The following is a 27,680-nucleotide window of genomic DNA, read 5'->3' as shown; positions in this document are numbered from 1 at the left end:
GTAGTTAAGTGGCTGAACTGGGATCTGAACCCAGGTCTGATTCCTGAGTTCATTATATGCTTCCCAGACTTGCACTCTTCAACCACATTTCATTTATCTTGGCATTGATAAATGCCTAGCACAGACGAGCATTACCTACATAGCAATGTTTAATCAGGTGTTTTTGTACTTTGCAAAAATTTATTTCCCTCCACAGCTACTTGAGACAAGACTTGCTCTTAATTTTTTTGTTCCAGTCTTTTATTCCTTCCCATATATTTCACACATGGCATTCTTAATTTCTCTAACCCATCCAGTATAAAAAGTGAGAAGTTACAGTATCTTTAGATCTATGACTGTGGAATTTGAACTTTTGGTAATTTTATCAAAATATCAAAAAGAGAATATAAATGGGCTTTTAAAATAATTTTTTGGCATAGTCAACGAATGTAGAGATCAATTAAGGTTGGATGGGACTTTAGGGATGACTCTGATTTATCATTATGTTTTATACATAAGCAATCTAAAGTCCAGATAAGTGTCCTGGCCAAGTTCCGCATTAAGCTAATAGCTACGCAGGAACCATTGACTTCCTGCCCAGTGCTCTGTCATAGCATGTTCCAATCAAGTGGACAGAACAATTTTACTAGTGCCTTGTCTTTCAAACAAGATTTAAAACAAACAATAAAAAACAACTGTCACATTAAGGAGTCTGTTTCTAATTAATATACTGGTATTGAAGTTCTTAGCCTTCCACTCAAAGTGGCTTATCATCTTCTTTTCAAATTGAGAATAAAAAGAAATAAAGAGCGTACCTTTTTAGTCCATCTCTTCACTCCATTATATCCTTTGGTTACCAGCTGTCTATGAAAAAAGCTGTTGAAGAAGTGAACCTAGAAGAGACATCAAATACAAGCACCCAGATTATATTAGGCTGTGCCCAGATTTAAGTTCCAAAGAAAATGGAAATTTAAAAACCCTGAATATAAAATCGACAAAAAGGTGAGGGAAAGTTTCTTCTTTAAAATAATAACCAAAATATACAAAATACACTACATGGTTCACAGAAGATTCTGTTCAAAATTTTCATTAGAATGACCTTACAGCTGTGGTCTATAGTTAGAACTGGAATGGACAGTAAATCAATTACCTGAATCCAATTAAGTAGAAAAGCAACCTAACAAAATCTCTCCAAATCAGGTGACAAAAATGAAAAAGGCTATGGAAGAATGAGGTAATGATTTCCTGAACTCCAGGGATATGGACCACAAAACTAACCCCATATAAAGGATGTGAATTTAGAATCTTGTTGTAACAACTACACACATAGAAAGACCTTCATGTGATCATTTCTAGCACGGCAAGAATTACTCTGATCATATGGAGCATCATGTCCTGCATCCCTGGCTTCAAATTTCTGGCTCATAAATTAGTATCAGCTCACCTAAGATAGGAACCATTGTGGTCTTAAAGTGTTTACTAAGTAAGTTTACCTCAGTTGAGATGATAACATTGTTCTCTTAGTGCTGAGGTTCTCAGGAGGTGATCAGCAGACTGCAGGATCAGCATCACCGGGCAACTTGCTAAAATGCAAATTCTGAAGCTCTACCCAAGACCTACTACAGCACAAAGTCTGACAGCAGGGCTCAGCAAACTGGTTTTATAAACCTTTCAGAGCATTCCAACGTACATTGTTTTGAGAACCATGTAGCTTAAGAGGTCAATAAAAATGAGCTTTTAGTAGATATCCCTAGAGCAGCAATTTTCAAATGTTAGATGCATCAGAATATGGAATGCTTGTTCACACAGATTGCTGAGCCCCACCTCCAGTTTGTGGTTCAGTAGTTGTGGGTTGGAGTCCCAAACCTGGCATGTTTAGTAAGTTCCCAGATAATGCTGAAGCTCTTGGTCTGAGGACTAAACTGTACTTTGAGAACCACGGCCTTAGTCAGTGCCGTTTCAATCCAGTAAAGGTTCAGAATTAAATGTAGAGGTAAAGAGGTAAATTATACCCTTTTTGAAAGTAATGCTTTCATGTTAAAAATCAACTGTATGTATTTATAGACTGAAATTTTCCAAATGATTAAGAGAATTTCACATAATAGAGAATCTGACAGAATCGCCTCATGATTCCAATTTAAAATATATAACAGATTTGTGATTTTAAGTAGCCAGCTATATTTTGTCTATATTCATAAATGGTGTTGGAATCTGAGATTCCTTACATTTTCCTGTTTATTAGATTTATAAAAGTTTATAAAGTACTTGGAAAGATTTTGCTTGTTGAAATCAAAGGCTGTCCATCAGGCAAGTTGAGTATGAAGAAAGAAAGGGAATTAAGGGAATTTTATAGTTTAAGGGGGATTAGTTTATATTTGAACTGAATATCAAACATTAATCCAAGAGAAAGTGAAGATAAATACTACTTTACCACATTTTTAAAGAGTAAGACTAAGTTAAATTTAAAAGGTTAAAGCAATTAGTCCCTTTTGTGCATGTCTCACTAAAAGAAAGCTTCCTCAAAGTATCGACATACCCACTCTGAAACAAATAAGCAGGAAAATGTTGCATGACTTTCTTATGGAGAAGTGATTTTATAGAACATATGCCCAAGCCTAATACATGATCAAGAGAAAATCTAACCCTTTTTCAAAATTTAAGGAATATCAAATAGTTACATAAAGTTAAAACAACAACAACAACAAAACTTCTTTGTATTACACACGGACTCTCTTTGTCTCCTAAAGAAGAGTAATTTTTCACTTACTTTTTCTGGGACTGCATCCATTATCAGCTCACCGTACATATTAATGACCTATAAAAAGTCAACATAAAACCAGCTTACTAACCCTATACAATTCAGAACATCCCACTCAGAATGAATAACATACTGATACTGCTAACAGTAATCCAAGCTTTTGGATGGTAGGGTTAGTGAATGAGACTTCAGTAAGGAATAAAGAATCCCTGATTCCAAAAGATAACTGGGCCAACCCAGAGGTTATTAATTATATTGCATTGTTCAACATCCTCGGCAACTTTTCTGCGATGAGAACCTACAATACACTAACCTGGTCGTTCAGCCAATTCTGACCATCCAGCGTCGCCAGGTCATCCATATCCAGCATGTGCTTGTTGTAGAAGACACGGAAGTTGCATTTTTGATGTCTGGCCCGATAGTTTGTTATTTCCCTATTGATAAATGGTTTTCTGAAACAGAAAGATTTTGAAATAAAAGTAAAAACCATGAGTTCTACTCAATTTATAGCCAAGTATCTTTTTTTTAATCAAGAGAAAAGTCATATAAGTTTTATTTTCAAGGGCTTAACTTAAGCATTATTGACAAACCTATTAGAAAAGTCTTCATTAAAGACATCTTTTAATCTTCCAAGGACATCTTTTTCACTGAGTGGGACCAAACTGCCATACTTCTTCATAACCTCATCTAGGAATCCTTAAATAAAGAAAAATTAAGATAGCTAAAACATTTTCAGCAAAATCATTCTCTCAATACTTAACTTATACATAATACTTACACATTTAACCGATGTTATACATAATTATACTATAATCTTTTAAGGGTTACCTTTTATTAAAAAAATAAAATGAATCAGGCCCTTACCATTCCAATTTAGAGAGAAATGCTCTAAGGCACCATTTCACACTAGATTTCTAAGCTATGGATGCGCTGTTAGAGAGGGAGTGGCTCGCTGAAACTAAAGATTGACATCTTTCAGTAGCTTAACCTTGGAGAAGAATCCTGTCTCCTACAGAGTGAAATCTAAAAGGCTTAACCACCCAAGTAAATGTGTCTCTTACAATTGGTAACCGAAGGAATTACCTTTTTAAAATTCACAATTGGAGGGTATTCACTGTTGAGATTGCTGTCAAAGTATTACGTGGTAAAGGTGTGTGATTTTTCACAGCAAATGACAAATTCTAAAGCATTTTTAATATCACACAATTTGAGAGTTGTTATACTCTGAATAACATTGAGGTGAGTTTAACTGTATAACAGCTGATAAGGCATAGTTTTAGAGGGGAAATAGAATTAAAAGGTGACTTCTCAGCCAGAATACAGGATAGTCTTCAAGTCAATTTAGGTAACATGTATATACACTTTAATGGCTTCCAGGAAGACCCACTAAAGAAACATACCTACAAAGACCCTAGGAAATAAAAACAGGACATTATTTCTAAGTAAATATAAAAAAAAAAAAACAAAACTGAGGGAAGGCTTAGAGGCTAATAAAAGTGCAGACATGACCTGGACTGCTTATCCACTGATGCTGAATCGAGAGTAACAGCCTAACTAACCATCAGTCTGACAGTTAAGTCTACTAGGTTAAGATGGGGAAAAATGAGATCTGTAGTCATTTATTTTACCCAGCTCCCTTTCTAACTTCAAGATTGGCCTCTGCTACACATCAATACAAAATGGACAGGAAGGAGCACAATAAAGTGACTGTCCTCGGAATGGAGTGTTTTGTATGGGGGAGGGGAAGAAAAAGGTGTGAAAACCATATTTTTCCTCTTATTAGTCTCCCACCAGAGTGGCTCGCAATTGGAAAGGCTTACGATAAGAGCAAAGGTTCAGGTACAGTAAACAGAAGAGTTGTTTGCTAGTGCCTGGTTCTGGTCTAGAAAGGGAGTCCCATGTTCCAGCTTAATCAGAGTAGGTGATAGATTTGGGGTTTCTAAACCCCAAATACGAATAGAACGTGAATTTGCCTACAGTGTTTACTATAGCATATCTTACAGTTACCTATGCATAGCCTTGTATCTACATAGGGGAATGGATCCAAGTAGAAGATAAAGAATCCCAGTATGTGAGAAACTGCATTCAAGTAACAAATTTTGTATAAATATAACACCCCTAATAACAAAAGATTAAACTCCAGGCCCAGCAACCTTAACTGAGACTTCTCAAATAAGAAAGCAGTCTTGTCTATCATGGGGATATGGGCTCCAAATCCAAATCAGTATCATGGCAGATAAGTCCTTATTACCAATGTTATTTCTGGATGGTAGTAGTTTGGGGATTATAAGTGGTTATATTTTTTCCCTCTTATCTGTACTTTTGTGTTCACTTGCAGATGATAAACATGGATTCCTAATGCAGTACAAAGGCCCCAGCTGGACCTTCAAAGAGAAGCCTAGATGACATCTCACTGATGCACCCCATGCATTCACAGGGACCCAAAGTAAACGGCAGTTAAAGAGCACTTTCCATAAGCCAAGCACTAGCATATCTCACTTCATCCTTACAACTACCTTATGTGTTAGACAGTATCCCTGCTTTACAAATGGAGACAAGAAGTTTCAGAAGATTAAGTAACTTCCACAAGGTCCCTTAACTAGCATGACAGAACTAAGACTCTGATTGTAGGTCACATGACCACAGAAACCGAGCAGTCAGCTCTTATATCTGCCACTTCGAAACCAAGAAACAACTATTATCTTTTCTTTTTTATTTATTTTTTCCTTTTTATTTTTTTCTTTTAAAGTTTATTGCGGTGACAATTGTTAGTGAAGTTACATAGATTTCAGGTGTACAATTCTGTAATACATCATCTATAAATCCCATTGTGTGTTCACCACCCAGAATCAGTTCTCCTTCCATCACCATGTATTTGATCCCCCTTACCCTCGTCTCCCACCCCCCTCCCCTATTATCTTTTCTGTACAAAAACTTGGATGTTCACTTTACATTTCCCTTGTAATACCTGTGGGCAAAGAATTACGCAGCAGATGGACTTAAAACGAAAGTTAAATCCATTATTCTTTATCCACTTCCTTTTGCCAAACTAATGAATCAAAAAGGAAAACTGCATTTTGGAATACAATTTACTTCAAAAGTACTAAAATTTCAACGTGACCAAGAAACAAAGGATAAAATATTAGGAAAAAAAACAGAGTTCAAACCATAGTCTATCGTGCAAGTACAAAAGGCAACAATGTGAAAAATAAAACCTGAGGTGTTATTTTAGAAGTTACTCATCAGGTTAAACCAATTGTGTTAGACAATGTTTTCTTGAAACGACATCCCACCCTGAATGTGGAATGGGGTTCACTGCATTGTGCACATAAGAAATGCACCCACTTGGTTCTCCAACAAAATACAGTGCGCGTGTCAAGATCAAAAACAAGGAAGGCATGAAATATCTAAGAATGAACTTAAGGAATGTGCAAAACCTAAGTAAAAATCACTATAAAATTGTATTAAGGGGTATAGGTCAAATAAATGGAATAATTCTTTGTTTTTAGACAGGAAAACAAGTATCATAATGAATGTAATTTTTCCCTAAATTAATGTATAAATGTAATGCAATACCAATCAAAAGCTATGGTTTATATGCTTTTTTAATTGAAAAAAACAAATATAAAATTCATCTTGGGACAAAAATTAGAAATTCCTAGAAATTCTTAAAAAAGGATTAAGTGAAAAGGTGACTAAGGGGCAAGAGAGGAAGAGGAGGGCCTAGTCCCATCAAATCATAAATCCACAGTAATTAAAACAGAATAGTGCTAGCATAGAAATAGAGAAACCAAGTCCAGAAAGAGACCCAATGGCAGGTGGCATCTCATAACCATGGGGAAAAGATGAATCAATCAATAAATAATATTAGAGCTAACGAGGAAATCATTTATTCACAATTGGAATTCATTTTGGTGTAAAGAATGAGGTAGGGACCCATCTTTAGTTTTCCCCAGCTAAATGGAAAAATAACACATTAATAGTCTAGAAGAAAATAGAGTTGAACATTTTTATACAACTGAAACGGGAACAAGCTTTAATTAGAAGAGTTTTTTTTTTACTAATACATGACCATAAACATTAAAATAAAGTAGCGGTCACCCCATAATTCCTTTAGAACTTTTACGCCCCTATGAACATGTATTTCTTAAACACGTAAGTAGCAGACTATACTTACTCTTCTTGAAGCTGCATTTTCCTAGTCAACACATCATGTTATATTTTTTTCCTAAGTCAATTCCAAACAATCTAGTAGTCCATCAAATGGATATGCCGTATTTTCACCAATTCCCCATTGATGACCATATTTAAGTTGTTAATTTTTAGTTCTCTAAATAATGTCACAATTAAAACCTTTGATACATCCTTGTTCTATTGTTTCCCCAGAACACTTGCTAAAAGTCAAATTTCTGGGTCAAAGGACATGCAGATCTAAAATTTCAAATTTTCATTTGTGACTATATATATATATATATATATATATATATATATATATATATATATACAAGATTTTAATGCTTAGGAAGTCAAATTGGTGTATTTTTATTCCTTCTGAGTTTCCTATCATGCTTTAAAATGTCTTAGCAACACGAGATTATAAAAATGGTCTCATATTTGTTTAATAGCTCTACTGAACTGATTCACACCACGAAATTCACCCTCTTAAAATATACAGTTCAGTGACTTTGCATACTCAGAGTTGTGCAACTATCACCACTACCTAATTCCAGAACATTTGCATTACTCCACAACGAAACTTTGTACCTGTTAGCAGTCACGCCTCGTTCCCCTCTGCCCCCGGCCCCTGGCAAACATTAATCTTTCTATCTCTATGGATTTGCCTACTGTGGACATTTCAAATCAATAGAATTGTAAGGTATGTGGTGTGGCCCTTTTGAATCTGGCATCTTTCAATTTCACTTAGCATGTTTTCAAGGTTCACCCACAATGAAACATGCATCAGTACTCCCTTCCTTCTGATGGCACAATAATATTCCACTGTACAGATACATCAAATTCTACTTATTCATTCATCAGTTCCTGGATGTTTAGGTTGTTTCTACTTTTTGGTTATTATGAATAATGATGCTATGAACATTTGTGTACAAGTTTTTGTGTCTGTACTTATTAAATTTTTAATCTATCCAGAATCTATTGTGATATACGAATCTATTTTTTCCTTCCAAAACATACAGTTAATCTGAATACAGAATCCTGGATTTTCATATCCTCCCTCAAGTTTTTAAATTTTTCAGCAACTCACTACTGTCACTGCAAAGCATCCAACTTCGTTTGGAAGGGAGTGATTTTCTTTTTACACTCATATTTCATCAATTTATGCAATAGTTAATAAAATCATTTTATTTTTACTTTTTTTATTAGTTTCAGGTGTACAAAGCCATATAACAGTTAGACATTTCCACACCTCAGAGTGATAACCCCCTCCCCCAAGCTACTACCCTTCTGACATCTTATATAACTGTTACAATACCCTTGACTATCTTCCTTATGCTATACTCCACCTCCCGTGATCAGGAGCATGTGTGTGCATATATATGTGTGTGTATATACATATACATACATAAAATTACAGTTGACATTCAATATTATTCTACTTCGGCTTCAGGTGTACAGCACACTGGTCAGGCATCTACAGTCTATGAAGGGATCCCCTCGATAAGTCGTCCTCAACTGGCACCTTACATGATCTTTACATTGCTGATTATATCACCCACACTACGTTTCATATCCCCATGACTATATTGTGTCTACTAATTTGCTCTTTCTAATCCCTTCACCTTCTCCCCCATTCCCTCTCCCCTCCCATCTAGCAACCAACAGCTTTTTTTTCTATATCTGAGTCTATTTCTGTTTTGTTTGCTCATTTATTCTGTTCTTTAGAGTCCACATATAAGTGAGATCATCTGGTATTTGTCTTTCTCAGTCTGACTTATTTCACTTAGCATAATATTCTCAAGGTCCATCCATGTCATTGCAAATAGTAAGATTTCATTCTTTTTTATGGCCGAGTAATACTCCACTGTAAAAATGTACCTTTCTTTATCTAATCGTCTACCAATGGGCATTTCGGTTGTTGCCATATCTTGGCTATTGTGAATAGCGCTGCAATAAACATAGGGGTGCATACATTTTTTTCAAATTAGTGTTTTGGCTTTCTTTGGATAGATACCTAGAAGTGGAACTGCTGGGTCATAAGGTAGTTAATTATGAAACACAATATATGTGCGCACATATACTAATATTTGCATAGGACAAATTGGAGTAAGTAAATTGTCTAAGCAAACCAGAGTAAGTACAACTGGCTCCCACCGCACTGAGCATAATGTGCGGTCACATTAGAGAAAGCCAGCACTCAGCACACCATGGAACTTCACACTGGCTAATGCTGTAGAAGTCAGGGAAGGAGGCATCTACCGTCCTGATTGCTCTATTACTTCTGATTACTTAGGTTTAGTCCTTTTATTTGTTGAATTTTTCTCTTTCATTGTGTTGGCTTTCCTCAGGTGGTTGGTGATGGATTCTGGGCTCATCTCTACTTGGTTACCTGACGGGTGAGGAGAGGGCTATGATGTGCAGTAGCTGCTGCTCTGCCGTGAACTATTTCCAGTGGGATGCGAGATGCGAAGAATCCCGAAATCTATTCTTCTGGAAATGGATGTTCCTCATTCTTGCCGTTTGTTACAATGGAACAGGGGGAGGGGGAGGCGGAAATGCCCTGTCTCTCCCTACCAATCTGCTGTTCTTAGAATTTCAGTGCTGCATGTCAATTTTATCTCAGTAGAAGTGGGTGGAGAGTGAGAATTTCAGCTTGATAGCAGACATCCTCCTTACAGATATGTGCCACAAGAAGGGAGAGGTGCTTTTGTTGCGATTCCCCACTGATCAGTCTTTTACTATGGGTCTCCCCTTTCCTCCCTATCTCCACCATCTCAAGAAATGGGACTCAATGTGGTGAACCATTGTCCTGCACTAATCTTCCTCCTGCCAATGGGGCTGACCTCTGGACCTTCCCACTACTTTCTGCCTTGTTTTTGAGTATGGAGATACATACATGTTTTTCATATATTTTTCATAATTTCTATGGGTTTGGTCAGAGGAAGAAGAGATTCCATGTGCTTACTTCATCCTCTTAAACCTGGAACTGCTATTGGTTTCTGACAGATATTCTTTACTAAGTGAAGGAAATTTTATTTATTCCTAGTTTTCTAAGATTTAAAACATAGGAAAGCTGAGTTGTATTAACAGGCTTTTCAGTACTTGCTGAGATGCCATGCTTTTTCTCCTTTAGCCTGTGAAAATAATGAATTATATTACAGATCACTAAATGTGAATTCTGTAAAACTTCCTAATTCCTCACATCATGCTACAGTTTTGCTGTATGCCATATTCAATTTATCAATCGTTTTTTGAAGTGCTACATCTATATTTGTAAGTTAATTGGTATTTGTAGGTAAATGCTAACTTTTTCAGGCTTGTGTATCACGGTTGCTAACCTTACAGCAGGGAAATCTGTCTCTCTAGTCTAGGACAGTACAAACTACAGAAATAGTGTTTTTAATATTTGCTAGGACTCTGCACTTTGTATCTTCTAGTGGGGGGGGGGATTTTTTATACATACTTAACAGTTGGGAAAACAGTGTTCAGAATTGTTTAAACCACCAAGAAGTAACTCTCCTAACTCCCCAGAAAAAGCTATTTATAACAATTTGATATATCTGTCCAATGTGTCCTATACAAATATTAATATATGTGCACACATATATATATATATACTCATCCTACATATGTGCCTATGTATCTTGTAACAAAATGGCATCATTCTGTTTTGCAACTTGCTTTTTTCACTTTATATAGTTTTCAAACTATAGATCAAATTTATTCCTTAACAGCTTCATTGTATACTATTGCTTGGGGGTGCTGTCATTTATACTTCCATACAAACATTTGTTTTGGTTGTCTTTAGTTGCTTACAACCAAGACAATAAGTAATATCCCTATACAAATATATTTGTACTTTTATATCTTGAATAAATTGCAAGAGGGGATTGTGTCAAAGACTGACATTGCCATATTGTCTTCCAAAAATGCTTATGTCAACTTACTTCACGGGGTAGATTTTGACAACTAGATTTTTTAAAGCATGACGTAAAAACTTGAAGCCATAAAGACAGATAAATTTTACAATCTAAAAACTGAAATTTTCTGTTAAGCAAAAATATCATACACAAAGTCAGAATACTGAGGCTTTTACCTTTTGAGAGAGAAAAACTTAAATTCTTATAACATTTGTAATGAAAATTTAACATCTTTAAAACTAGAATGATGTTAACTAAAGTCATGAAGGTGGGAATCACTGGATTTTGTTTAATGCTACATTCTTAGAACTAGCACAGTGCCTTGTACAAAGGAACTTCTCATATATTAAGTAAATAAAATATAAATAATTGAATAGAAAAATCGCAAATAAAAATTACATACAAACAAAAAATGGCCAGAAACACAGAAAAAAATTGTTCAAACTTAAAAACGCAAATTAAAACAAAGAACTCATGATCTGTAAGACTGGCAAAGTTTAACAAGTGTAAACTGGTTCAACTTTTTAGAGGGTGATTTAACAATTCCCTTAAATTTTTAAGTGTGAGTATTTTTCCGTCATCAATTCTACTACTAGGAATTTAACTTACAGAAACAATTGTATAAATATAAAGAAGTAATTTCATTGCACCATTGTTTATAGAAGTTAATAACTGGAAGCAACACAAGTGTCCATCAATCAAGAATTAAATAAATTATGGGACATCATCTATATAGCACAGCAATATAAAAGACTTCTAGAAGAATGTGTGATTGCTTAACGGGAAATCCATGGTTGGGAAGCAAGAACAGGACACTCCTAGAAAGGATAACAGACAGCAAGTGTGAGCTGGAGGTTGGGGGAGAATAAAGGAATAGTGCATACCCGAAAGGCAGATTGACAGCTGTTCATCATCGACTGGAGATGCTTTCTGACTGTTCTTCCCACCTCCCATTTGATTTTCTAGTTTGAGTTCAGTGCACATCAGAGGAGCCTCCAGGGGACTTTTACAGTAAGGGTGGTCCAGCAACTTAGAACTAAGAATGTTCTGCTTGAGAGATCCATCCTCATCCATCCGGCATGAGCTCTCTATCTGAACAGTCTCTTCGGACACAAGCCCATCTCCACTACTTACAGACTGATCTGCCTCGGACACCGCCAGTTTTACCCTGTCATCACTGACAGTACTTGTCCAATTTTCCTGACCCAGAGTCAGAGCATCGCTTTCAGTTTCCGAAATAAACACGTTACTAGAATGATGTTCTGGTAAGGGGATGTCATGAGTCAACTCTGTACACTCCCACTTAGGAGAGGAACAGGGTGACTGGTCCCAGGTGTACGTGGCACTGCCGTTCGGGTGGTCAGGGAATGCTCCATCTAAACTAAGCTCCTGGCCCAAGAAAGGACTTCCTTTAGTGCAGTCCTCAGGCACGTGCGCGTTCTGTCCCTTCACCACAGCACTGCTGTCCATATCTGGGAAGTACGGCTGGTGTTGACAAGAAGGGTCCTTAAGTTCGGGGGAAGGGAATGGGTTACAAGTGCCACCCTCACCGTTCTCCCTACGGGTCTCTTGATGGTCCCCTGTGACCTGCACCCAGCTTTGCTGGGGTTTTTTTAGCTTGCAAACTTTGCTTTTTGTTCTGAAGTGCTGGGATCTGAGAATCCTATACCGGAATCTAATCATGGATAATTTCTCATACATCATAAGAGGAGATACTTTTATTCTTCTATGTTGGTTAAGTTGAAACTTTTTTGGAGTCAGGGGTCCCCCATTCCTGTGGTGCTCTAGCCCTTGGCAGCAGCTATAACAAAAGCGCTTTCTCTTATGGTTGCTCAGTGTGACCACAATTGTGCCGCTCTCACCTGGACTCTGGCTCTCCCCATTGAACTTCATGGGAAAGTCAGACGCTTGCAGCTCTGTCCTCGGTCTGTGACCAATGGCCTGACCTAAAACACTATTGGCTGGCAAGTCAGCAACTGCTTTCAAGAGATTTTTCTCGCCGCAATACTCATGGTCAGAGTTCTTTGCTGATGACAGCAACTTCTCTGCTTGGAATTTCAGAAGGGTCCTTGAGGAAATGAAGTGTTTAGTGCCTTTTCTTTTCACTTTAGAGGGCAAAGTACTAACATTTTCAGCAGCCACATTGGACTTTGTCTTAGTAAAAAAGGATTCATCCTGGATCCACGTTTTCTGGATTTGAAGGGCCTTCTTTCTGCCCTGGAAATGCCTCAAATGCCTGCTCCAAGTAACTGGCCTTCCCAACTTGGCTTTCAGAATGCACAAGTGCTGGTGGAAGTAGAACTTCTTAAAGCCTCCAAACCCAGTATTCCATTTCTCAGAAAAGGCTAAGTGGATTCCTTTCCTCCATAGAGTTTTCCTCTGTTTTTTCATTTTTCTGATGCATAATGAGATCTGGATGTAGCTGTTAAGAAGAGAAAGAAAAGTTACATTTCTACCCTAAAAACAAGGTCATAAAGACATATTCACAGAGGGGGCCCTACAACTAAAGACATACAGAAGAAGGCACCTCAAGACTGGTAGGAGGGGCAGAGATGAGGAACAGGCTGGTCTGTGACCATTAAAAATTGGGAGGGATATTTCAGCTTTGGAGGTCCCCCCAGGAGGAGCAAGGGGCTCTAGCCCTGCACCAGGCTCCCCAGCCCAGGGTTTCAGTGCTGGGGAGAGAAGTCCCCATAACTTCTGGCTGTGAAAACCAGTGGAGATTGTGGCTGAATGAGGCCAGGGGGGCTGCAGTCCTGGGTGCTCCTCTTAGAAGGCCTGTACGTGGACTTACTCGCTGACGGACTCACTCACTCTGAGTTCCAGCGCTGGGGCAGCAGCTTGAAAGGCACCAGGGACATATGAGTTGTCAGGCTGCAGGGTGAGGACTAGAGGGGCAGCTTTCTCCTAAATGAAGGAGCTGGCAGAAGCCATTTTTTTGTGGAGCCCACCCCACTCTCTGTGTGCAGACACAGGTAGCCCCATGTCTCCATCAACCTGGCTATCACAATTGTTCACCATGATTGTCTGAGACTCTGACCCACCCAACTTCTGGGCACACGCAAGCCACTTTGAGTGGCTTTTCTGTATAAATGGCCTGCCTTGGCTCATGCTGTGCACTGTCCTAAAATCTCTCAAAGGTTCACAAAACCCAAACAGCAGCATCTGGCTTTAGCATGTCCTGTACCTCTGGCTGAGCGCCTTAAGCCCAGCACTAGCAGCAGCTGGCCTCAGTTTGCATTTTGGCCTCTTGAGGTGCCTCTAAGTTCAGCATAGGTGACAGCATTCTGCAATTGCTTTGTGGCTCGTGCCAGGTGGCCCTGCACAGGGCACAGGATGCAGCCGAACTTGGCTTGAGGTGGGGCCTCTCCCAGAAGGCCCTGAAGCTGGCATGCCCAGTGGCCAGCTTCAGACCCAGCTGGAGCATCACCTGGTCATCTCTTTTGATGACACATCCAAAAAGCACACTGAGCAGGCACCAATTCCCTGCTAAAATGAATCCTGCTCTATATGGTCAGCCCCTGCATAACTCCTCCACTGCAGTCACGGCCAGTCCTCACAACAATCAGCCCAAGGATCAATCGCTTCCAATAATGTGCAAACAGCAACAAGGCTCAACTACAACAGGAGGGCACACACACAACCCACACAAGGGACACACCTGGAGCATCCAGCTCAGGTGACCAGGGAGACTGTGCCACTGAGCCCCACAGCACACCTAGTGTGTAAGGCCACTGTACAAGACCAGGAGACATAGCAGCCCTACCTAATACACAGAAATAAACACAGGGAGGCAGCCAAAATGGAGAGATAAAGAAATATGTCCCATGTAAAAGAACAGAACAAAGCTCCAGAAAAAGAACTAAACAAAATGGAGACAGCAATCTACCAGACTACGGTGTCAGATGAGTACTAGATTTATCAGGGTGATCACTTCGTAAGTTATTTAAATATCTAATCACTATTTTGTACACCTGAAACTAATATAATATTGTGTCAATGTTAATTGAAAAATAAAAAAATTATTTAAAATATATAAATCAACCAGAATGCAGGAGGAATCCAAAATGAAATATAAATAATAAATAAACCTAACTGTACTCATATTACAAATAAATAACAACCACACTGAAAGGAGAACAGAAAAGAATTAACCAAAGTAACTTTGGAAAATACTGTTGACTCTATAGGATAAGAAACAAAAGGACTGTGTACAAATACTATACTGTAGTTATCTGTTTTGTTTTTCACAGAGGAATGAATTAATTCTGAAACTACTTTTTGTACATACAAAAATTCTAAAATTGAGCAAATAAGTAAATACATTGTGGATAATTAGAACTAGGTTTCTCATTGTTGGTGAAAGAAGTTACAAATAATGAAAGAGACACAGTGAATTAGCTTTGAATCTATAGTGATAGCTTGAGATCCATGGTATTTGTATGAACTCATGGTGCTTAATATATAAATACAGATCTAGAAGTGTGCACATACATATACAGTGGTACCTCAGTTTTAGAACATAATCCGTTCCGGAAGACCGGAAGACTGTTCAAGTTCTGAAATGTTCGAAAACCGAGGAATGGTTTCCCCATAGAAAGTAATGCAAAATGGATTAATCTGTTCCAGACCTTTAAAATAAACCCCTAAAACTGCAAATTTAGGATGAATTTTACTATCTAATGATACCATAGATCCATAAAATGTATGGCGTTCGTAAAACGAAATGTTCATCAACAGAGACATTCGAAAAACCAAGGTACTACTGCATATATTTTCTAGCTCTGTCCACTTAGAGGACCTAGAAGCAATAACATCCCAGTAGCAATGGGCACCCCTAGCACCCAGATCTTGGTTTCTAAATATTATTCTCCATGTAAAGAAATGGCTGATTCCAGAGCTGGGGCAGAAAAGTAGAAGATGAATCTGGAATATTACTACAGTTCCAGAAAGTAAAGAAATGCTCAAAGAATGATGATGATATGTCACAAGGACACAGGAGCCAACTTGAAGGGGGTCACAATAGCCAAGAAAACTGAGGAACTGAATATAAAATGATAGTAATAGATTATAACTCAACAGTAAATATCCTGAGTCTACAGTGATATAAATAACTAAATAAACAAACGAGGAGATGGGACAACTCTTCCTTACATTTAATTTCAAATCAATAACTATAGAAGGAATGATGGAAATAAAAAAGTTTTAATTTGCAACTCCTTTCAGAAATAACTGACTCATGTAAGTATCATCAATGGATGCTCAAATTAGAGGGAGAAAGTACAATGAGAAACAAGATATTTACATAGTCTCAAATTACAAAGGCAAAAGTTGTCCCTTTCAATGGAAAAACCTGGCATCACCTTAATCAGGTGATCAAGGTTAACAACATTAGTAATGACAAATGGACAACATGTTTCTCTTGATGTGGCACAATGTCACTTGTGTAATATTCTTATCAAAAATGTGTAAGCTGAATTTAATAAGTAAACAACAAACAAACCCACACTTAGGAACACTCTTATAGGATATCTAGCCAATACACTTCAAATGTTTCAATCAAGGTCATGAAAGAAAAAAACAGACTGAGAAACTGCCCCAGATTAAAGCACTACGACAAAGGAGACAGGACAACTAATGCAACCTAGAATCCTGGACTGGATTACAGGAAAAAGGAAATTGTACTGTAGCTAGATAATGTAACACTGGAGGAAAGATGGGTGATGTATATATGAAATTTTTAAACTTTTTTTGTAGATGTCAAGTTATTTCAAAGTGAAATGTTAAATTTTCTTCAACATTTAATATTTTGAGAAAATGTTCCAGAAAAATAGCACAGTATGACCAAGATTAGAAATAACGGAGTAAGGGGCCGGCCCAGTGGCTCAGGTGGTTGGAGCGCCATGCTCCTAAAAGGCTGCCGGTTCGATCCCACATGGGCCAGTGAGCTGTGCCCTCTACAGCTAAGATCGTGAACAACAGCTCTTCCTGGAGCTGGGCTGCCATGAGCAGCTGGAGGTCAGTGTAAGCTGCTGAGTGCTGCCGTAGGCTACCGTGTGCCGCCGTGAATTGCCGGCAGCCGTGTGAGTGGCCGGAAGCCCGTGAGAGTGGCCGGCAGCCATCGTGAGCTGCCATGGGCTGCTGTGAGCGGCCGACAGATGACCGACAGGTGACCGAATGCCTCAGCCAAGGGGAGCGCATGGGCCAGACAGCTGTGCCCTACACAACAACTAGACTGAGAAACAACGGCTTGAACAGGAGTGTGGGGGGGAGGCAAAAAAAGGGGGGGAAAAAAGAAAACGGAGAAAGACAAGAAAATTAAAGGATCAGGCCAGGAGATTAAATTTACAAATAAGTTTCAGAAAGATAAAATAAGAAGGGAGATGTCAAATACATAATTCAAGAAAATTCTCAGAATCAAAAGACATGATTTTGTAGATGGAAAGAACCTATCAATAAATGAAAACAGACCCATACCAAAACATATCAATTATGAAATTTTAGACAACTGGGAGCAAAAACAACCTTCTATAAGCTGGAGAAAGGGCAGGTAATAACCAAAAACAGGACGTGTGTGTGTGTGTGTGTGTGTGTGTGTGTGTACACATATGTAAAACATAAATATATAACATATTTATATAAATATATAATTTTTTAAGAATTAGGAATAGAATGGCAATGGATTTAATAGCAAGACTGAAAACTGGAAGAAAATGTATTAACACTTTCAAAGTTCAAAGAGAAAATTATTTTGAGCATAGTATTTTATTTTTTATTTATTTTTAAAAGGATTAAAATCTTATCTTCCAATATCTTTTTTTTTTTAATATTTACTGGGGAACATTGGGGAACAGTGTGTTTTTCCAGGACCCATCAGTTCCAAGTCAAGCCGTTGTTTTTACTCTAGTTGTGGAGGGCGCAGCTCACTGGCCCATGTGTGAATTGAACTGGTGACATTGGTGTTATAAGCACTGTGCTCTAACCAACTGAGCCAACTGGCCGCCCCTTGAGCATAATATTTTAGACGCAGTCAAATTATTGACCACAACTGAGTATACAAAAACGGTTTTCAGAGATGTAAGTTATCAAAATATCTACACATCCTTTTTTCAGGGAACCATGAGAAGGTACTCTTACAAAATGAGCAAGTAAAAAAAAAAAAAAATAAGACATGAGAATCAGGAAATAAGATCTGAAACAAGAGATAGGCATGAGGAATACTAAAGAAAATGGTAAAGAAAGATGACAGAGTGATAACTGTGCCTTGGGCCTAGAGAGCCACCAATCCAGAAGAGGTCAGAAGGCTCTGGGAGAGATGTCTTTAAAAATGTAAAACTGATAGAATTTCTAACAGATCTGAATGCAGACAGGAGATATAAACTAGAAGAGAGCATGAAAATAAATTAGTAATAAGTACAGAGAACAAACAAAAAAGACAATTATTATTATTATTATTATTATTATTATTATTATAATTTCAGGGACAACAAAAAGTTGTACAAGAAAGGAAAAACAGTCACTGTGAACCATAGTATACTTTATGACTTAGCTATGACTACTGTTTACATAATCCTAATAAGATAAACACTGATCTAACCTAATGGTTCTCAACTAGATAACCCATACCACACCCCACGCCAACATTTGGATATGTTGCAGTGAATTCAGGTTGGTATTGATATTCAGTGCCTGGGGTCTAGAAATGCTAAAAATCATGTAATGGACAGGCTAATGAAGAACTACAGTGTTTCCTCAAAAATAAGACCAGGTCTTATATTAAGTTTTGCTCCAAAGACACATTAGGGCTTATGTTCAGGGGATGTTATCCTGAAAAATGTTGGTGTTGTATTTTACTTTATTTCTTTATCAATGGAAAAAGCACTTTAAAAGAAATAAATTTCTTTTTTTTTTTTTTAAGTTTTTCTTTTCTTTTCTTTTTTTTTTTATTAAATTTATTGGGGTGACAATTGTTAGTAAATTTACATAGATTTCAGGTGTACAATTCTGTATTACATCGTCTATAAATCCCATTGTGTGTTCACCACCCAGAGTCAGTTCTCCTTCCATCACCATATATTTGAAGACATAAATTTCTTACTGTGAAATTCAAATATGTTCTCATTGTGTGAGACCGATATAAAAGAATTGGAATTTATTCTTTACAATACTTAAATGTAATTGCTGAGAAATCTTAATGTTTATTATATTAAGAATATCACATAAACACACACAAAAAAAACTGCATAAGTCCAAAACAAATTTTGATTAAAGAAAGGGCAGGAAAAAAGCATGTATCGAAGTTCTTTAAAATCCCTCCCAAATTAGAGAAAACTATCTGGACTGTGCCTTAAAAAGTTAAACTAATATAACACATGTCTGGTGGTGACTATATCACCAATAATGCTATAATTGTAAAAAATATACAAACATCTATTAAATGTAAATTCAATAAATATTTAAATTTCTACAAATATGATGGCACTGAGCTTTCAAAAAATGTATAGTCCAGTGGGAGGGTTATTTGGAAAAGTATTGACAAATGTGATGCATGTAAGATAAAATTCAGAGTATTATGCAAATATCTGGCAAGAGGATCAGGGAAGACCTCTGTGAAAAAATTATTTTTAAGCTAAGACAAGGGATGAGAAAGAGTTACTAGGCAAAAGGAACAAGTAAACAAAAGCCCAGGAGAGGAAATGTAGTATTCCAAGGAACTGAAAAAAACTTTAATATCACTTAAAGGAGGAGCTGAAGAGGTAGGCAAGAAACAGAAAAGCTAAATCAATGATGCTGCTATTCACATAAAGGTAGTGTGAAGCCCCTGAAAGACAAAGAGGAGTACAAGATCTGATTTGTATTCTTAAAAAGATCATTCTACCTGCAGTGTACAGAATGACGGGGAGAAGCCATAGCTGAGGAAATCTGTTAGGAGCCTGTTACTGATAAAGGTAGGCAAGGTGCAAATAGCTACTTGGATCAAGGGAAAATCGGGAAAAGCAGCAAAGTAAATTGGTCTCGAGATTTTTAAGGACAGAAATAACAGGACTGGGGGAAGGTCTATATGTGGGGAGCGTTTTAGTATGAGCTACTAGATCGATGGTGGTATAATTTATAAGGAACAAATGGAGAAAGACTGGAGGAAGGTTATACTGCCTATGCCTTTAGTTTTAGACATGCTAGATTTGAGAGGACTATAAGAAATCCAAGTGGATGTATACTGTTGGATTTACAGGCCAGGAACTTGGAAAGGAGGATACCACAGGAATCCCAATTTAAGTCATCAACTTACAGTAACCAAAGCTACAGAAAATGATAACCTCATCTAGGGAGAATTTGCAAAAGGGAAAAGAAAATGCACTCTTAGGATGAAAAGGTAAGGTAAAGGAAGAAGACTACCAAGCAAAAGAAAGTGAGAAGGAATGATCAGGGAAATAAGGCAGAAAAACAGGTAAGAGTGGTGTCAGGAAAGCTAGAAAAAGTTTCTAGCAGGGAAACGGCCAAAGGCTGTTGAGAGGTCAAGCAAGATAAGGATTAAAAAGTGTCCATTTCATTCTCATTACATTTACAAGAGAAATTTTAGTAGAATGGAAGGGATAAAAACAAAGATGGAATGAAGAAAACATTACATAAAACTGCTCAAGAAGCCTGAGTAAATCTGAGCGAGACAGGGCAGCCTTTTGTTTTAAGAGAGTTGTAATCGTTTACATGGTGACGGAGTACTTTACTTACGGATAAAGATGGCAGACTGAACAGACATTTTACTTTCACTCCCTCCTAAATCCCCATTCAAATGAGGATAAAAATTTTCTTAAACTGTGTTTTAAGATAACTTGCATACAGTGAAATGCACAGATCTTAAGGGTTTGTTTTGTTGTGTGTGTGTTGTTGTTTTTTTAAAGCATATGCACACAACATGGAAGAGAGGACAACACAACCTTTTGGAAGCTGGAATGCAGACTTACTTCCAGACCTAAGAAAGTTAAATCTCAAGCTTGCAAGGAGGAAAGCAATCCAACTTATACCACAGAGCCTAAAGACAGTTCAGGAATTGGTAGCAGCAGGTTCTGTAAGAGGGGGGGTAAATTTGGTGCTAAAACCAAGATGATTGGTCAAATCATTTAGATACCTCCTACTCTCCACAAAACCAGCCAACCGCCCCTCCCCATCTTTGCAGAAGCCTAGAACATTATTTGCAAGACTAGACTAGAGCAATGCTGTCTAATAAAACTATTGAATGATAGAACTAATCTACATCTGCCCTATCCAATGTGGTAGCCTCTGTGGATACATGTGGTTATTGGCCACTTGAAATGTGTCTAGTACAACTGAAGAACTAAATCTTTAATTGTATTTAATTTCAATTATTTAAATTTAAGTTGCTACATGTGGCTAGTGGCTACCACATTAAACACTGCAGCTCTAGAGGGTAAAACAAAGGATTCCTGGATGACTTCTACCCTTTCCCCCAATTTAACTACCAGATTGCTGGTGGCCCAGCTTATAAGCTCCAAGCAGATGTGAAGGTTCTTCAACTCTAACTAACACAAGAGAAAAAAAAAAATACTGCTATTGAAGGTTCTCCAATAAAACAGTCCAGCTGGTGCACCCTAAAACTGACAAATCCCAACCATGTACTCACAGCACATGTAATTAAAATTCAAAGCAACCTCCTCATGAGGTCTGTTGACATTTCTCCATCTGTATTTTCGGCCATGCTGTTGTGTGTTCATGTTCACCAAATATCAACATGCCTTCAAAGATAAAACACACACACAAGGGAAACAGGAGTGAGCTTTGAACTCTTATTAGGTACTCATGGCCCAAATTCTGAAAACCCCTTAAGCGGCCCAATATTTGGGTAAAAGTCTGCAGTGCTGCCACTGGACTGGTTAACTCAAGCATTATTATGAAAAAGTTCCTTCTCTTAGAGGTAAAACGACAGTGATGAGACTAGCTGTTGTGCAGTAAATAAACAGAGGTGGGGGTTACCCACTCCAGAAAAATGAGACAAAACGGCTTGTAGTAGCAAACAAAATTTAGAACAAAACAAAAAAATATTTGTTATTGGCAGTAGAGGGCATGAATGAACCATAAAAAAGATCAAGATTGAGAAATGGTACATTTATGGTACCTACTGATGATACTTTCATCACATTCAGCCACCAGATATAGAGAGATTACTTAAGTATACAATTTTGGTCTCAAATCCATAAAGAAACGGATGATTGCCTCAAGGACCAGCAAGCGACTTCTGAACTCCACTTTTCACTGGGTCTTCAAGTTCTTACCACACCACCCCTGCCTTTGTTTCTATTAATATGTTAAATCTGTAATATCAGTTTAGAATTAAATTGTGACCCTGGTTTCATATTTATCCTTTCTAAATATCTCTACTTGAAAAGTTTGCTCTGTAAGAATCTGAAATTCAACAATTTTCAAAACTTCAGAATTAAAGTATTTCAAACACAAAAATAAAGAATTTGGAGATTTAGTGACTTGGTTCTTCATCTGAGGCACATACCTATGTCTTTCTAGATTCTGAAATCACAGACCACATATCTGTTAACAAGGCGTTTTTAATCAGTGAATTTAGAATTCCCTTTTTCATGTCGTTGTCGGAAGTTAACATGCTATAAAATGGCCATTTTTAAAAACAACATAATTCAGCATCTTCTTGTAGAGGATTTGTGATGTAGGGTCCATTTTTGGCTCTTACTGCTAACACAGAATAGGAATTACTAGAGCAATGAGAAGGCTATTAAAGAATAATTTGAGAGTGAATATACAAGTATCTCCCTAAAACAGAATGCTCAACTCTGCCTGATAGCCTATTACCTTAATAATTCTGAAAATATTACCCACACCCCCCAAAAAGTCATGAGGTTTTCACTATAATGGGTAAGAAAAATACACACCAGGCACTGTTACCACCTCATCAGTTGATCCTTTCCAGGCATCTACCAAATGCTTTAACTCAGTGGCACAGTACAATTGAACCAAGAAAATAAAAAGGGACTAAAAATTCAATGACAAGCTTAAAGTAAATACTGACAGCCTCTAGTTAGATCAGGCAGTATAGAGCCCAGTTCTCAAACTAAATTCCAGAGTAAGCGGGCTAGTGAGACAAAGTTCAGTAGTCATGCATACCACAGTGGAGGAAGGGAGGAAAAGCACTGCGCTTATAAGCCAATGCAAAAGCAAAATAATCTTAAATCGGAATTTCTCCGTGGTTTATGAAGGCTCGACACAAAAACTTACAAAAAAACTAATTTATGAAAGTGATATAATCCTTATATTATTCTGCCAATAAACAAACCTAAGCAAAATTTAGTAAGAAATTTTACTGTAAAATCTACTTTCACTAAAGAGGAGTCTAACTGCATAGAAAGCTTTAACAACAGAATTACAGAGCTACTGACTTAAAGGGCTTTTTTTTTTTTAACTTGTGAGCTCAAGGCACTTCAAAACCTGCAATGGTACTATTGATTCAAGTAAAGTTATTTGTTAAGGAAAGGAAGAGAAAGAGAAAAAAAAAATTAAGAAGGCCTAGAAGGCAACAAACTGGTTGAGCACGACACTCATCTCTCTAAGCCTGTTTATAAACTGACATGTGAAACATGATCTACATCTGTGTTGTCAAACCATGAGTATCACCTGACAAGCTTTGGAAACACCACAAATACCCAGCTCCCACTTCAGATCTACACTGAGGTAATGTCGAGGCATCTGGGGTTTGGTTTTAATTCCCCACTGCTCCTCATGCCCGGACAGGTTTTGGAAACACTGGTTTAGATGACCTTCCTTATCCATGACTTAAAGTACTAAATTGACAATTCTGTGTCAAAGGAACCAAAGATTGCACATGGGTACATACTGCACAGCAGCCATCATCGGGCTCTGAGGAAAGGAAAGCATCCTTCATGTGTCTGACCGAGCAATTTAAGAAGAGGGGCTACTCACTAAAGTCACTGACTGCATCTCCCATCCCTCCTGCCGAAACACTTCTCTCACTTAGGGTCTATTAAACTTCAGTGGTGAATGTTCTTTCTCCTATATAGAGAAAGGCATTTCCTCAGATGAACTGTCATGTCCAGCTACTCAAAGGAGTCAAGTTCCTGTATTTATTTTCTGCAAATTTTCAATTAAAATGGAGTGTTTCAGAGGCAGAATGAGGAGTCCTCAGACATGTGCAAAGAATTCCTTCTAAAGTGGGCCAAGGTGTCAATGACGGCCCTCCCAGCTTTTCTCCTAGAAAGGGTGGACTGGGCAAAGTTATCTTGAGAAAGGAGCAAACTGATTTGGGTCATCTCTCATGTACCACTCATGTCTTATCCACAAGCATGAGACAGCTGGGTGACTAGGAGGGTCTGATTTCTTCCTACTGCTGACAAACCCAAAGCACAGATTGCAGTTAGGTTCTAACTACACACGATCCTAGTATCTCTTCTGGCACCCTTCTCCGTAACAGGCTTAGTTATTCCAGGTAAAAGACGTAACGAGGAACCTACCATTAAGTGTCCTGGATATCCTTAAATTGAATGTTACTAGGGTCCCAAAACATTTCATGATTAACTTAACATTCTGCTCTCTTCATTTCATTTAATTCTCCCTACTAACTTATACAGGTATAAAACAGCTCCACTGAACATGCAGTGAAAAACGAAGTGTTAAAACCACCACCAAATGGCAGGCTAGGATGTCAACTCAGCTCTTGTGACTCTCGAGCCCAACACGCTTCCCACACCCTCTCGACATCGCTCCTCTCCCAACAGAATGGCCCTACGGTGGAACTGGAGTCAAGCTTCCCACCACACTGCTCAACTGTGCCAAACCGTTCACTAGAACAGGGTCCCAAAGTGTGGGGAAAGGAACCGAAGGCAGGAGAACTGTCCCTACAAATAAAATCCCGTGACTTCCAAGACCGCGGGAGCTGGGGGACCTCTAACAGCAGCTCTCTGTCTCCCAAAGCTTTCCCTGGCTTCAGGAGGAGCGGCCGGGGGCGCTCGTTTCCTCTGCTTCTGCGTCGTACAGCTCCAACCGGAGAGAAAGACGAGGACCGCGGTCCCTTGGGACGCGATCCCTCCCCGCCCCCAGAAAGGTACGGCAACGCTTAGGGAGCAATCTGCTGCCTCCGGTTGGGGCGTGGGAAGCGGGCAACGCTTGGGGCCTCCAGGCCGGGGTGCTGAGCTGGCGCGCACCGGCGCGGGAACGGCCAGGCAGCCGGGTCGTCAGTCATTCGGCCGATTTGACACCCAGGTTGCCGCTTACCTCCGTCCCTCGCTGCCCTCACCTGCCCCGCCGCGGGCCCGGAAACTGCGGCAGCTCCGCCTGCGGCCCCGCCTTGGCCAGCTGCAGGGAGAGACCCGTCAGCACGGAGGCGTACGGCCTGCCCGCCGCGGCCACGGCCGCCGAGCTTCCTTTGCAGCCAGTGCCGCGATGCCGGCGCTTACTTACTTCGTCACCTCCTTCCGGGCCCTCCCGCCTCCGCCCCGCCCCACGCCGCGTGCGGTGCGAGAGCCGGCGACGACCCGGCGCGGGGGGCGTGGCTCCGCCTTCCGTTGCCTCCGCTTCCGGCGGCGCGCGCTCCCCCGCCTCCTAGGACGTCTGGCTGCTGCGCTGCGCTTCGCTGGCTGGAGCCGCGCTCCATCCCGACGGGGCGCCTCCCGCCAAACGGGGAAGGAATTGTAGAAGCTGATCTAGAAATTGCAGAAGCTCTAAAAATGGGTTTGAGACATCTGCTCAGCCCCCTCTGAAATGTTTACCCTAAAAGGGCTCAGCTACCGTATGGCCCGTCCCTCCACGAACCCGCTTTCCCTTTTGCCACAAGCGAAATGCACTGCGCTGGATGCTCCGGCCCAGGCGTTTCTTCTCTCCTCCTATGATGACCTTACCCATCGTTTCTTCTCTCCTCCTATGATGACCTTACCCATCGTTTCTTCTCTCCTCCTATGATGACCTTACCCATCGGCGTTATATTGCGCCTCTTCATCTGTGCCCTGCCCCTTCCCGACTGAGAACATTTCCATTGGAGGCTAGAGCCCGGTTTTATTCACCATAGTGGTCGGAGCACCAAACAGTGACTGGCCTGCTACAAGTGCTTCGTAAGTCAGCGCAGTACGTCTGTTCTTCTCTAAGGAGAGAGGAAAGTGACTTCAGTCTGATACGTTGAAGTGCTATTCATTAAACAAACGTGTTTTTGGATGCGAACATGAAGTAGTCTTTCTCTTGGAGGCCCTCAGTCTAATTGTGGGGAAAGAGACATAATTTTAATACAATCTCCCGACAGGGGAAAAAATACAGCAGATTTATGGTGGAAGATAAATTCAACATTGGACATACTCAGTTCCAATTGTTGCAGGAAAGAGGGTTCTCAGCTACAGGCAAGCTGCGCAAGAAAGAATTCGAGAGCAAGCCAGATAGCAAAGTAAAAGCAGTTTATTGAGTAAAGATCTGCTCCGTGGGCAGAGCAGAGGTTGCCTCCAAAACGAGACACCACCTTGATTTTGGTGCGACAGCAATTGTTATTTGGTAGGGTTTTTTTTTTTTTTTGTATGAAAAGGAAGGGGTAGAATATTAGTTCCAGGAAACTGGTGGGCTTTTCTGAGAAAGGGGATACACCCCTTTTTTCTCCTTATATGGTCCTTTCCAAGTGTCATGGTGCCGGTGGGTGTGTTATTTAGTATGGAAATATATTTTAATGAGGGTATTATGAGGCTGGGAGGTTACTTGGGAGGTAAATCTCACCATCTTGATCTCGGCCAATCCTGGCCTGTTTGCACTACATCCTGGTTTACTGGTTTTTCGCGGTGGTTGACAGTTCTTGCCCCATCCTGTCTAATCAATAGCATGGAAATGGATACAATGAAGTACCAAGCGTTGGGTCCTAGGAGCCTTTTATCCCAGGTGCAAGCAATAAGGGTGTGACTGTAGAGAAGATAAAAACCATAGTAAAACTGACTTCAATGTGGTTTGCTTTTAATTATCATATGTCAGCAAATTCTAAACAATGTCATTAATAAAGTACTCCTCCCGCAAACAAAACCTTTTCTTAGTCTTCCTTCTAAACAGTTGCAATAGTTACTAGAGTTTTAATATACAATCATGCGCTGCTTACCAGGGATACATACATTCTGTGATTTCAACATTGTACAAACATAGTGTACTGAGACAAACCTAGATGGTATAGCCTACTACACATTTAGGCTATATGGTATAGCTTATAGCTATATAGGGGAAGAAAAATAATTTTCCCTCTATGCTTCTGGGTTCTTGGCTAAGACATCCCTATAATAAAAGATAATAGGAGAAAACAAACAAAAGTTTAATAATATGTATACCTACTGTTAAAAAACAAAATTCAACCAAGTAAATTTGAAGTTCTAATTGGGTTTATTTAAGCGATCATCTCATCTATCATCTCATCTACGGTAGCAACTAGAAGGGCACTCCCAGATGTTGTTCAAAATGGAAGGTTTTTATAGAAAGAAAGAGGGTAGATTAAGAAGTTAAAAGAGAGGGCCGGCCCGGTGGCTCAGGCGGTTAGAACTCCATGCTCCTAACTCTGAAGGCTGCCGATTCTATTCCCACATGGGCCAGTGGGCTCTCAACCACAAGGTTGCCAGTTCAATGCCTCGACTCCCACAAGGGATGGTGGGCTGCACCCTCTGCAACTAAGATTGAACATGGCATCTTGAGCTGAGCTGCCGCTGAGCTCCCAGATGGCTCAGTTGGTTGGAGAACATCCTCTCAACTACAAGGTTGCCAGTTCGACTCCTGCAAGGGATGGTGGGCTGCGCCTCCTGCAACTAGTAACGGCAACTGGACCTGGAGCTGAGCTGCGCCCTCCA

The 27,680-nt window shown here is 39.2% G+C and overlaps 1 protein-coding gene across 9 annotated transcripts in view; it reads right to left on the bottom strand.

Moving 5' to 3' along the window:
* The window catches only part of SENP5 (SUMO specific peptidase 5), a 45,813-nt gene extending 20,055 nt beyond the window's left edge, over window positions 1-25,758 (bottom strand). For 2 of the 9 annotated variants that reach the window (XM_081028377.1, XM_081028374.1), the window contains exons 1-6: window positions 25,288-25,384; window positions 11,718-13,255; window positions 3,328-3,433; window positions 3,051-3,189; window positions 2,747-2,794; window positions 795-872 (exon numbers count right to left, since the gene is read on the bottom strand). In XM_081028377.1, the coding sequence (XP_080884503.1) occupies window positions 795-872; window positions 2,747-2,794; window positions 3,051-3,189; window positions 3,328-3,433; window positions 11,718-13,224 (1,878 nt within the window). In that variant the 5' untranslated portion in view covers window positions 13,225-13,255; window positions 25,288-25,384. Of the gene's footprint in view, window positions 1-794; window positions 873-2,746; window positions 2,795-3,050; window positions 3,190-3,327; window positions 3,434-11,717; window positions 13,256-21,472; window positions 21,585-25,101; window positions 25,385-25,724 lie in introns of those variants that run through there. The other 7 variants (XM_081028373.1, XM_081028375.1, XM_081028379.1 and 4 more) reach the window with 7 other exon arrangements.
* Between the last annotated feature and the right edge of the window lie 1,922 nt (window positions 25,759-27,680).

The sequence above is a fragment of the Rhinolophus hipposideros genome (genome assembly GCF_964194185.1).
Source record: "Rhinolophus hipposideros genome assembly, chromosome: 2".
NCBI lineage: Eukaryota > Metazoa > Chordata > Mammalia > Chiroptera > Rhinolophidae > Rhinolophus > Rhinolophus hipposideros.
This window is presented reverse-complemented; position numbering and strand designations above follow the sequence as displayed.